The sequence below is a fragment of the Phragmites australis genome, chromosome 2 (assembly GCF_958298935.1).
Source record: "Phragmites australis chromosome 2, lpPhrAust1.1, whole genome shotgun sequence".
Classification (NCBI taxonomy): domain Eukaryota; kingdom Viridiplantae; phylum Streptophyta; class Magnoliopsida; order Poales; family Poaceae; genus Phragmites; species Phragmites australis.
This window is the reverse complement of record NC_084922.1, coordinates 33,570,641-33,583,971: the sequence shown is the minus strand read 5'-3', so window position 1 is coordinate 33,583,971 and position 13,331 is coordinate 33,570,641. Positions and strand designations below refer to the sequence as shown.

General features: G+C 41.1%; 1 protein-coding gene across 1 annotated transcript; it reads right to left on the bottom strand.

Moving 5' to 3' along the window:
• Positions 1 to 1,250: 1,250 nt before the first annotated feature.
• Positions 1,251 to 8,597, bottom strand: LOC133908454 (uncharacterized). Its single transcript, XM_062350490.1, has 13 exons — positions 8,020 to 8,597; positions 7,010 to 7,122; positions 6,831 to 6,887; positions 6,434 to 6,529; positions 6,049 to 6,119; positions 5,904 to 5,946; positions 5,675 to 5,755; positions 5,511 to 5,570; positions 5,100 to 5,168; positions 4,766 to 4,863; positions 4,366 to 4,414; positions 4,225 to 4,269; positions 1,251 to 2,145 (listed from the first exon to the last, which is right to left on the bottom strand). The coding sequence occupies exons 1-13, from the start codon at positions 8,564 to 8,566 to the stop codon at positions 1,609 to 1,611; spliced, it is 1,866 nt and encodes a 621-aa protein (XP_062206474.1). The 5' UTR covers positions 8,567 to 8,597; the 3' UTR covers positions 1,251 to 1,608.
• Between the last annotated feature and the right edge of the window lie 4,734 nt (positions 8,598 to 13,331).

The window sequence follows — 13,331 nt, the reverse complement described above, 5'->3', positions numbered from 1 at the left end:
CCAGCATCAACGAGTGCCAGTGGCCTCGCGCGCATGCTTGCGCAGAGAGCGAGGGAGAGAGAAAGGGAGAGGGAGCAGAGGAGGTAGGGTGGCACAGCAACGGTGGCCTTTGGTTGACCATACGCTGAGCGGTCCTCGGCGGCCATGTGCGCTCCTCACCGGTGTTGTGCATGGTGACCTTGTAGAGAGGTTAGAGACACGGTCGGCGAGGGTGGCACAGCAAGCGATAGGAGGGCAGCAGAGGCTGTCGGGGCTCTGGAGCACGCGCAGGAGTAGGAACTGCCGCTGCTGCTGGTCGCGAGGAGGAAAAAAGGGGCGCGACTTGGGCTGGGCTGGCGCGCGGGGGAGAGAGAGAGAGAGAGAGAGAGAGAGAGAGAGAGAGAGAGAGAGAGCCAAGATGAGCTAGGCCATGGGAAAAGAAAAGGAGGAAGGTATGGGCCAGCCAGAGGAAAGAAAGAAACGATTCGGGGAAAAGGAAAAGGAAAATGAAAAGAAAAGGAAGAGTGGACTGGACTGAGAGAAGGAGGTGGACTGAGTCCAAGAAGAGGAGAAAAGGAAAAAAGATTTTGAGGTTTTGGTTTGAAATAGATTTGAAATGATCTCTTTTGAACAATTTTTTAAATTTGAACTTTGGCTAAAAACTGGGATGTTACAGCGCAGATCCAGGAAGGCTGACTCGGAGCTAGCGCTGGTGGAGACGGCGAGCAACCTATCGTGGTAGAAGGCGGCACTTGGCGATGGGCTGGATTCGCTGCTCCTGGATGACATGTATGACCAAGGTGTTGTTCGGCACCAGTGGCCACGCAGGCCGTGTCGGGTGTGCGAGTAGCGTGGCATTGCTCATGTAGCCACATAGGCACGTCTATACCACCTTTGCCATGCAGTCACCTCGTGGTTTGACACGTAAGTATCAAGATCCCTGTGAACCGGTAGACCTGATTGACACAATTTAACAATATTAATAACTTAGAAATGTGTTCTCAAAATTCGTGAACCTAAATAATATAGCATGAAAAGTTCAAAAACCGCTACTACATTTTAACTCGCAAAAATAAGATGAGCGTTCTATTCAACCGGAAGAAAGATTTAATTGGTAGAAAATTTAACAGTTGAATTCACTGCCCGTGATTTTATGCCCGTACCTTTTCTTTTAGAATGCACTGCAAATTCATGTACATTCGCTGGTACAAAGTGACCAGTTTCAAACATAAAATTCGGTGACTGAGGCAAACAGTCAAGGCGGTGTCATATAATGGATTGAGGCCAACACTCGGCATATTCATATAACGGAATATGATTCACATCAGTGATCGGTTCAACGGAGAAGTCTGAACTTCTATCGCAACCAGATACCTAACCAAATAAAAATACAAGCTAGTTTGCAAAATTGATGCAATCCAGATAATATAACTAAAATCCAAGTTCGATCTCGAAAAGGATTGCAATCAAATAGATAAAAAAAATATATATGAATATTATAGTGCAGCTTCGAAAAGGCTCTTGGTAACTTAGACATTCGGCATGCATGGCATAATGTAGCATGATCATCTTCTCCCTGCCAAATTTTGTTGGATCTCCGAAACCACACTGTTAGTAATCACCTATAACTCACCACTTACTAACGTGGGTGTATTGTGGGAGTGTATTTGTAAATCTGTCATACTCCCTTGGTCCTTTTCTCCGTTTGCCGCTTCCTGCGCTATAATGCAATCTTTCACCTTGTGCCAATCCTTTTCCCCGCTTGTGCACTCTATCCTCTCTGAAGCCATTTGCAACATTATTACCTGAGGCATCGGCCTTCACCTTTTTATGTGATTTCTGATTCGATCTGGAGGACTTCCTTTTCTGCAATGGTGACAAACTAGTGTCCTCAGATGTGGATTGACTATTTCTGGGCAATGGTTCATCATCTATCATATGCCAATTATACATTGCATCATTCTCACTGTCAAACTGTCGGGTTACCGGTTCCCAGGGTTCTGTTAACATGTCAGCTATCGACTCTTCATTGTTCCAGCCTTTCCGGTCAAGGAGAACCGAATCTGGTCTGACAATGGTACCCAGAATGCTCCTATTAGGCCCCAAGTTTGTAATCAAGTTTGCATCAGTTAACACAGAGTAAGCCTTCGAAAATGCTGATTTAACCTGAACCAAGAACAAAGATTTCTTCATCAAGAGATAAGTATGAACGAGCTTTCTTAAGTAGAAGTTGTACCATAGCTCAAATGCATATGCACTTCAAGTCCATTAATATATATTTCAAATTCCAGGGAAGATAATGCGTAAAAAAACTGGAACTCCATTAAGAGAAAAGGTCAAAGGCACCCTATGGGTAAAAGGGACTGGATGGACGTGAATTATTCTGTACCGTATCTATAGCAGTTGCTTAAAGAAGTTTGGCTCCAATTGGAAGAGAACCAGCATATTTATTCCAACACTAATCGTGAAAGTAGTCAAACTCTTAATGCCCTACGAGAAGCTCAGATGGATTTTTACAACCAAGTCTTGGAAGTTTAAATGCCATTCTGGGCCATTAATTACTGAAAGAAATGGCATGCTTCTATTGAGGACGGTAACTGAGATAACTAGATCGCCCTGATTATCAGACTCTGTTCTTTACTTCATTTATTTCTTGCTTGATTCTAATAGGCTATTACCAACTATATATAGCCAACCAACTAAAGAGTCTCAATCCTAATACAATAAAGTATTAAACCGAATCCAACTCTATCTCCTAGCTGATTCTATCTCTAAACAAATCAAATCCTAAAACACCAAACTTATATCTTAATTAAAAAGGTAACCTATCTCCTAACTTGATCTCATGCTCCGTTGCACCCTATATTCCATAACATTTCCCTCCTCGCCGTGAAACAACTCATCCTCGAGCTACGGTGGTGGCTATGGCTGCAACCCATGCTGATTTAAGTCTAATGTTCTTGGAAGGTTCCTTGTAGTTCTTGAACACGCCCACATTGTGAAGGATGGAGGTGATATCATCATTGTTTTTCAGCATAGACACCGTTGTAGCAGCTAAGGACAACTGGATTGAGAATGAGACATTTGTCACCGGCAATGCAATTGACAGCAGAGCAGAAGTAGCAGGTGGTTGTTTGATGTCCAGTGACGTCACAGATGGAAGTAGTGTTGCCTCCTGCTTTACCTCTACCTCCATGCATGTGACAACAAGAATTGGTAGCACTACGATAGGCTCTGGATTTGTGGCCACGAGAGCAGATGGTAGTGCTTCAAGCGGCACTGGTAGTGGCGAAACGACTTGTGCTAATGTGATCGTTGGGGCAGGTGGTGGCAGCATGTTCACTGCATTGGTGCTGAAACTTTTCGCCCATTTTAGTTTGACGAGCCTCGATTGCTTCAACCTTCGTGACAACTTTCTCCATCATTTTGTCGAGAAACTCTATGGTGTAGGTATCGTCACCCATGATGAGGGTGCAGGCCGGCTGTTGGGGATACAGCAGCGATTGGCGAGTAAGCGACGACGGCTGTGGTGGCAACGGTGGCGTGCGGTGCAGGATCGACAGCGGCGTGGAGCAAGGAACTAGCGGTGGCGTGGTGGCCAACAGGATCATCGGCGATGACATGGAAAACAGGTGCAAGAACAAGACTCTGGATACCAAATTTTGAGGATGGTAACTGGGATAACTAGATCACCCTGATTATTAGGCTTTGATCTTTACTTTGTTTATTTCTTGTTTGATTCTAATACACAGTTATTGCCTACTATTTATAGCCGGCCAACTAAAGAGTCTCAATCCTAATCCAACTATTAAACCAAATCCAACTCTATCTCCTAGTTGGTTCTATCTCTAAACAAACCAAATCCTAAAATACCAAACTTATCTCCTAATTAAAAAGGTAACCTACCTATAACTTGATCCCATGCTCTACTGCGCCTATATTCCATAACACTTCAGTTCCAGTAAGGAACTGTGTAGTATCAGATTGTGACCAATTCAACCAACCATGGCCAATCTTGGCTGGATTAACACCATGAAAGGAACATTCCATAGCAAATTGTCATGAAGAACAAGCAAAGAACTAACCGACGTAAGATAAGACCTTTTCGTGAATAATTATTCATAAGAAAGTATAAGCATTATGAAATAGTAAATGAGTTGAAGCATCAAATAATTCCAGGTATCGCGTCCATAGCATAGACAATGGAGAGCAGAAAGATAGGTAGAAACTTGGTAGAGCAATTACCTTGAAGTAGTTAAAGGAATTCTTCCCAATATCATTATCTGGTACCTGACCATCACAATTTCAATAATCAATATGTAAATCCACTTCTACTGAAGACGCTCAAGTTAAATATAGGTGAAATAGAAGGGACAAAGATCTTACCATGGGGTCCTGGATAGCTAAAAGATGTGGCCGATCAAGATTCACAAAGCTACAAAAGTAGATTAAAATAGGATCAGTAAACAGCAGAAATAAACTAGTACAACAGATGGCACTGAGGTGTGAACAACACGGCTACACCTGACAAGTTTTTCAATTATTAACGAAATTCACAGATCAATTTTTTTTTTACCAGTCTACAACAGACAATAGAATGTATTTTTAAAACAATGACAGAACTAGAAGAAAATGAGATGTTGCTAGCTTCGCAGCATTGCCCAAGGAAAGGGTAACATGGAAAACAAGTACATTTGAACAAAAACATTGAGCAATGAGCCAGTGACAGTGACAGCAGTCAGTATATTTATCTGACATAAGGCCAATTAGCAAATCATCGTCTTACTCTTTATCAGTCTTCAAGAAAAAGGTCCTTGCAGAGTTGCAAGATATCCCAACATCCCAATGGTTCAATTTGCGCCCATAAAAATCAAAAAACTTGACCTGCCACAAAAGGGTGGGAAAATAAATCACATATAAAGGGTTGCCATCATTTCACATTTCTCAACCATCACAAAAAGAAATGCCATGTTTCTCCAATGGAGTAGCAAAGAGAATGAAACAAGAATTCCAAAGGTAGGATATACTACAAAGCTCACGGTATGTGGTAAGCCAATATGAAACTCTTCTGAGTGTAAAACATTAAATTGCTATCTGATACTAAGAAAAGTAATGCTTACCAAGAGAATCCCCAAACTGTGTTCCATGGACTGACGATACCCCAGAATACCTTTCCCTCCCCAGACCAACTACGAAAAAGAATTAATACTTAGAGTGGTTAATAATTTACAAGAAAGAAAGAATCATCAAGCTCACAAATAACTTGCTGACTTTAGATAAGTAAATAATGACACAACGAGGGAAATGTAATGCAGTTGAAATAGTTTTGTTAAATGTGTTTATAGCTGAGCAATCTATTTCAATTTGTTGAATACCATAAATGTTTTTTGAGGGAAAACCTCAAATATATCATAAAAACCACCTTATTGCATTATAGCTTTCAACCATTTTTTGAAGGATTATAACTTTCAAATATTAGATAAATCATACAGGATACAGCCTTGCAGCTCATAAATTAAAACTCATTTCACCTGTAGATGTGTTATCAGCATCGTGAGAAGAGCATATGACCCAATTCCACCTGTATAGACCTACCAAAGAGTGCGATGATCATTAGAAATCTGGGTCAACCAGACAATCCTAAATAGCCACCTTTGGATTAAGAAAGGTGCAGCAAGGCACAGTTGAATTGTACCTCATTGAGCTCTCTTTGATGCAGAAAAACCTTCAGAATCATACATAAAGGTCTTAAAGCAGGCAACTTTTTCACAGCATCCTACAGCACAAAATGGAAAAGATAATCGTCTAGAGTCCAAAGGAAAATCAGGTGAGCCAAAGTACAAGCAATCATCTGCCACAGATTAGCTTCAACCGAGTACATGCTGCCTTCTGTAAAGGAGTAGCTAGTTTATTTGAAAAAGTACCTTGATGAAGTCTGCTGCTTGCGGCCCACCATCCACATCAAAGCTGGAACAGAAAATAGATATTATTACACAAAGTACCGAACTACTGGCACAGAGAGGGGGGGATGAAATACTGGTTTGACTAAATGAGTAAACAAAATTTAACCTGATGTCAAAGGCTATTCCACTATTTCTCTCCATAAACTTGACAATTGGCACACGAGCCTTTGCTATTACCTGTCATAAAAGAAAAACAATGGTACATTAACAAAATAAGCGACTTGGTATATAATTGGTTGACAAAGTGGCAACTGCAGAACAGAGAGGTGATAGCTTCCAAACAATGGCATTTGGTGGCTATTGGGTAACCACTCATCATCCCTTGTGCTTATCAACTGGATAACAATTTTGTCATTCCTTCATCGGGGAAGAAACATTTTTTTCTTCTCTAGAAATTCTTGTCATGGCTTATGACTAGTTTATGAACCAGAAAAAAAACTTTCAGAGATTCTGGCTTATATAATAGATTAAAAAAGGGTCAGAATTAGGACCTGTATCTTTTTAGCAACGCCTTTCTGAGACAAAGCTTTTGCCAGAGCATATAGGCCAACTTGAGGAGTCTTAACCCTGGACTCAAATATTACAACCTGCCGCAGCAATCCAAATATGAACTTAAACAGATAAAAAAGATAGGCATACCATGAAAAGAAGATACATGACCATATGTTTTCAGGTGAAAGATGGGAAGTACAAGTTTGTTACAAGATTAGCCAATGCAATTAAAAGGTGAACATAGGTCCATAGAAACATAGCATGTCCTTCTGACCTAGGCGAGTAAAGTTTAATATTGCTAGAACTAAGCTCAACATACATCACTTTTTGGTCTACCTATCTAGCCGTTCTGTTGCTTTTTTCTGCAAATGGGAAAACAGAAAGGAAAATGTTTACATCAATATCACTTGTTGGTAGATAGAGCCCTGTTCTGAAAGATCCAAAGACTTCCACCTGCCATGCAAAATTGGGAATCACCAAATGGCTCGCAGCTATATGATCAAAATTCAAAGTCAGTGTGTGTGTGTGTGTGTGTGTGTGTGTGTGTGTGAGAGAGAGAGAGAGAGTTATGATGCCTTGCACTGAGGCCATATATGTTTGACAACATCGGAGACAGCTTGCAAAGCAGCTGTCCGTGAAGATTGCTCTTCAGCAGAAGGTGATATAAAATCGCAGAAGTCAAGAATCTCTGCAGCAAATAGACAATATTTCAGATCAATCAATTCTTCATCTTGAAACCATATATACAGCTGTGAGTTTTTACTGATCTCAAGTTCTACCAATTCAAGCCCTAAAAGTATATGTGATTTGCTGGCCCCGATCAACTAAATATAATGGCTGGACTATTAGATAAATATCAGATTGATTTTCGAGACAGTACCTAACAATTTCCAATTAAAAATAAGCTCCACTACAACCACAAAAAGCATTGATTGACATCACAATAGTTTCTTAATACCTTCTAAGTCAAAAATACATGAAGACCACTACAAGTTAGTTTTAATCATCATTTGTGTTTGTATGATATGTAACTGCAAAGGATTTCACTAACATTGCCTATTCGTCGACGGTGCAGAGAGCCTCATGTGGGTATCAACTATCAAGTATAGATTACAGCTTCATAGACCTTGGTACGGTTTGCACAGCTTTTGACCCTATCATGCATTACACCTTAGTTTCCAAGCAACTCAAGTTATTCAATCTGTAACATTTCATTTCTTGATCTCTGATCACATCGCTCCATCAGTAATTTAGACACCACAACTGAGCTAAAGCTCTTAAATTGGGTCGGTAGTTTTGACACAGCAAGCCACAAAATTCAAACGATTCCAAACCCAAACTGCCTCCCAGGAAATTCCTTTTCACTGCCAAATTTCTTCTCATGGGAAACTAAATCGGAACAGCACAGTACAAAGCCGAACCATGCTACAAATTACAGTGTACCCTTTCAAAATGTCACGCTCCAATCTCATCAAAACCGTTAGCCGCTTCCTTTCCCCATTCACTCAGGCATAAACACTACACAACTGAACCAAGCATGCAACAGAAATTCACTGAGCGTAAAGCAGCCAATAAAAATCCTCACCCTTGTGTAGCTGCAGCATGGGGCTCCTGAACCGCCTCCCTCCCCTAAACCACGCGCGCTCCGAACCCTGCGCCGGCTGCTCCTTGGCGGCGCGGGAGCTCGAGGGCATCTCCGCCGCCGCGGCAAGCGCCGCGGCCACCGCCGGCGGGGAATCCGGCTCTGCCTCGACGGCGGCGGAGACGTCGAGCGAGAAGAAGTCCGCGGCGGGGATGCCCGCGAGCGCGTCCCCGGCCTCGGTGATCTCGTTGCGGAATACGGCGTAGGTCGTGGTCGCGTCGTCCTCCTCCTGCGCGGCGAGGGCCGGGCGGTTCTCGGCGGCGGCGTCGAGGGGCTCCTCCGGGGAGAAGACGAAGCTTAGCCCCGGGAGGGCATCGTAGACGAAGTTCGTGGCTGCAGGGGTGGCCGCTTCGGCCTCCATAGCGGCTGCGGGGACGGTGGAGGGAGCGGCGGCCGCTTGGGTCGGCGGCGCGTGGGAGGGGATGGCTCGTTTGCCCTTCCGCCTCCGGGTTGAAGGGCGAGGCGGTGCGTTCTTCGCTTCGCAAGCCATGGGTTGGGCTTCCGCAGGCGGGTCTTGGTTGGAGTGGGGAGGCCGGCCGGGAGGAAGTAATATGTTCGTGCGATTGGCGGTGGCCCGAAGTTGTAGCCCTGCACGATTCATCGGCCCGCCAACGGAGAACACACCAAATGCGATTTTCTTTGCCCCTTTATATCTCCTTCTATTTCCTTCTTTCAGAGACAGCTAGCAATCTATTATATTATTATTTGAGTATTAAAAGTAAAGGCCATTCCTTCGATGTCATTGAAAATTTTACTTATTCTTTTATGCCATCAAAAAATTTGAAGTTCCTAATCTGCTATCAGATTTAACTTTCTTTCCTTCTTTGCCACTCCACGAGCATTCCGAGCTTTCGACTGCCATCTAAAATCACTGTTCATCAGTATTGTTCATTATATTCTTATCATTGCATATAAATAGAAAAAATTACTTTTTCACCATATAATCTAGGGCTAAAAATAATTTTAGAAATTAGTTTATTATATAAAAATAATATTAGTGAATTTTTCCATATATTTTAGGATTTTATTTGAGACGCTAACAATTATTAGAAGTTATAAAAGTAGTTTTTTAAGAAGTTTAGTTTAAATCCTACATAAACTTTTATGGTAAATCTAATTAAAATATGTCGCACATAGATTATAGAACATGTATAAAAATTTCTTGGATTTTTAAGACACATATGACTACTAATTTTTTAAGAAGCGGAGGATGTTGTTTCCATAAACAGTGACCAGGAACAGTATCCGTGAACACTGATTTTAGATGGCAGTTTTGCCGAAAGGCTCACCGAGTGACGGGAAGGGAAGAACATTAAAACTGATGCTAGAGAACAATTTAAAATTTTCGATAGCATAGAGGAAATTGCTCCTAAAAGTAGCTACATGTTCACTCTTAATATTAAAAAATATCACATTAATAAAAAAATATTTAAACCACTCCTTGTTACAGTTTTTTTTTTTACTCAATCTGAGTATCCAAGTAAATTAAACAAGGCAAAATCGAGCATCCAGACTCGAAACCTCATTTGGAGTATCTGGAACTCAGAGTATTCGGGTCAACTAAAAAGGCTCAAACTGAGACCTCTCCCCGGAACCTCACCCGAAGACTCCAGACAACCCGGATAATCCAGGTTAACCCAGAATATCCGGATTCAGCACAACTGACCTTCGAAAAGCGACGATAACTTGATCCCAAAGTTTGATTTCGATGATTTTAGACTCTATAGAAAGCTTATTCAAATGGCTATACATACCAATTGAACTCATGACCTAAAATACATTGGATCAAATTAGGAACACTCTGAAACTCAATTCTGACACTTTCACACTTTCGCTTCATATTTGTAAAAAGAACTCTCACTATGGGTTTAGTTAGAAACTCTTGAGCATTAAGACACGATAATTAGCTCTACATTGCATTCTTCTTAATAGTGCGATATACATATACTCAAATTCAAAGATAAAACTCGTTTAAACCACTTTGAGCCTTTGAATAATTTTCAAGTACCGCTTCTTTCATTCAAACCTTGAGGGTTGCCAACTTTCATATATTCTTCGCTCCATCTTTTCTTGATTCTTCATATGATTAATGTGTATCACTCATAGCTTCCTATGGCCTCACACGGTCCATTGACCAAAACCTTCACTCACTCTTCACCACCATCTTGGTCCTTCGGTGCCTAGCCATTTACTTGTCCTTCACCACGGATGGTTCATCGTAGCCGAGTATTGCTTGCCTTCACCGTCTTGCCACAGAAAACCACTTTGTATTCGACACATCTTCAAAGAATTCATTTTATCAAATATGGAGTCCACTCTTGTTCTTCACTCTTGGCATATATGATTTCAATTCAACTTATGTCTTCTTATAGATTATAACCCTATCTCACTCTCAAGCACAAAATGCATGGGTTAGTCCATAAAATCTAATTGACAACTTTTATACCTTAAGTTACCTGATCTTCACATGTAACTTATTAGCCTTAATGCATATTGTCAATCTTCATATAGAACATAGCCCCACTCATTTTTAAGCATATAGCACACAGGTTAGTCCATAAAACTCTATTGATAATGTCATACCTTTAGTTACTTGATCTCCACAAGTAACTCGGTCTTCAAGTTTATTGCCAATCTTATTGAGTTTTTTTTTCTTCTCCTTATGAGCATCACTAAGAGCTTCAATGACAACGAAGCATTTCTTTTGTTCTCATGATATTTTTCAGAAAATCCATGATTCATCACTTATGCATCTCCTATGAAATAACTTAATAATAATTCTTAACATAATTGTTAGTCCATAAGTATTGTCATCACTTACCCGAGCATCACTTAGAGCTCATTCATCTTGATACATTTTCAATTTCCCCATATACCTATAGCTTATGCATATCTCTCAATGTATTTCCTATAGAATAACCTACTAACACACTAAACACCACTATTAGTCAAAAAATATTGTTATTAATTACTAAAACTACACATAAAAATTAGATACACTTTCAATTAACATGAGCTATCTTACTAATTTTCTATTAAAAAAGACTAGCAATTTTTTCTTGTTTTCTCATGATACAACATTCTAGATCAACTTAAATTGTCACGAAATACATATCTCTCGCTATCTGGTAGTACATTATTAAGAGTATGTTTGTTTTAATTTTATATTATGAGAATTTAGTCTAATCTTCAAAATCTGTGGAAAGCTTCTTCCGGATTGTGGATTGTGAGAATCGATTTTTATATTGTAAGTATTTGTTTTTTCTTTTACTTTTGAGGCTAAAATCCATAATCAAAATTAAAAATAAACATAGTCTAAGACCATCTCCAGTAGGATCGGCAAAAGTCGATTCACTTCACTGTACCGGTGGATATGGACCCGAAGCGGACGGAAAGAGCACAATTCGATACGGTTTCTACTGCTACAGTGTTACAGGTCCAATGCTATAATATTGCAGCTACTCTAAATTTGTGTATTCTCTCTTATACTCGTATCACTATTTATATAGGATGATTGTGGATCTGGAGAGAGATAGAAAGTAATGAAAGGTAGGAAATAGAGTAGCTGCTGAAGATGAAAAAAAAAATATAAAGTACTATAATAGTATTAGAGAATGTTATGGTAGTATTATAGAAAATAAATTTTAAAGTATTTGCTAGAGATAGTCTAACACCCAAGCTGATTTTCCAGTATTACAGTGATATTGTTTGTTTTTTTTTCCCGTACAGTGATAAGTTATATTTTAACCATATAGATGCAATGGACCATGTATAATTTAGCGGGACCGGTGGTACATGGCACGGCAGGAGGGCCCATTCGTCGTTCAAGGTTTTGCATGTCTGAGATGGCATGCCATGAGTTGGGAGTGGATATCGAGTCAGCTCGGTTTTGCTAGTTTTGGAACCAAGGTAAAAGATAGACTCGGTTTACCTCGGTCCAGCTCATGAGCTAGACCACATGATCGCAAGATAACACATTCAGATCATAGAAATCCTGATATTAGTAATTCCTTTTCCATGTATATACATCAAGGCGTCAGACGGCAGGCGACGTGACGTTAAGTACTAGAATAGAAGGCAACTAGGTCAAAAGACGTTGGCGCTGCTGATTCGACAAGTGACACCGTGTGGTCGTATCACTTGGAGTAGGCAGATAGGTAGGTCTCGATCCTTGGGTGAAGTTCGGATGGGCCGAGCCAGCCAGCTAAGTTGGACTTGGCTCGCCAGACTCGCAAGCTAACTCATGAGCTAGGTCGTTAACAAAACGAACTAAAATATTAACTCAGCTCATTACAAAATACAATAAGTCGAGCCAGCTCGCGAGCTTGACCTTTTCATCCACCCTTAGCCACGATGCATCTAGCGTTCACAGCCACCTATGGATAGGGTTCCAAATATCGTCAGTAACCACTCAGTTATCACGGTTACTGGACGATTCAGTCCTCACCGCTTTCATAAACTGAGCGGTTACTGATCAAACTCAAATTCAAAATTTAAAAAAATCAAAAATTTAATGAAATTCAATCGATTTCTATTGAATTCTACTAAATTACTGTGCAATTACCATGATAATCGTGATTACCACCGCTGAGCGGTTTTCGGATGTAAAACGTATTTGTAAACTTTGCCTGTGGAACTGTATGTTCTTGTGCTCATAAAACAATCCCCACTTGGTGATACGGTAAGACTCGATAGCGACGTGCTATGGTCTATCTGTACGCCGGCATGAGAAGTTGCACGGTCATTTCCTCTTCGTTTTCCCTCGCAGGGCACCGCACTGCGGCGTCAAAAAGGACGGCGGCAAGTGCGAAACCCAATGATACTGCCCGCCGAGAGCCCCCACTTGTTCGGTTCTTTTCTGCGAAGAAGACACCACCGCCTCAGCTCGCTGGGCAATCGAACGCTTTTTCTTTCGCTCTCAAGATTGTTTATTCCTGTTCGGGGCGTGGCTGAATCTTGATCCGGCATTCCCGCTTCAAGCCATTGGAGCAAGGCAACATGCGCTTTTGCAAATGGCAGCGTATGGCGAATCAGAATTTGTGGCTAAGGCTGGAAGACCAACCCACTCTCGTCTGCCCACCATTGCCTGTCCCAGAATGCCTTCTCTTTACCATGGCTGATTACAGGTTAGTCTCCTCCTGACAGTAATACCGAGGGCGATTGGGATCCGGGGTCGCCAAGAATTCGAGCTTAAATTACTATACACGTAAAGTATTCCGGGTGGACTTTGATTTGGCTTGGATTGTCCATCTTAA

Excerpts from the sequence above, each read along its gene's own strand:
- LOC133908454 (XM_062350490.1), bottom strand. The coding sequence starts at position 8,566 with ATGGCTTGCGAAGCGAAGAACGCACCGCCTCGCCCTTCAACCCGGAGG. Across the intron at positions 6,120-6,433 it reads GCGTTGCTAAAAAGATACAG|GTAATAGCAAAGGCTCGTGT; the intron begins GTCCTAATTCTG and ends CTTTTATGACAG. Across the intron at positions 2,146-4,224 it reads ATTCCTTTAACTACTTCAAG|GTTAAATCAGCATTTTCGAA; the intron begins GTAATTGCTCTA and ends TTCTTGGTTCAG.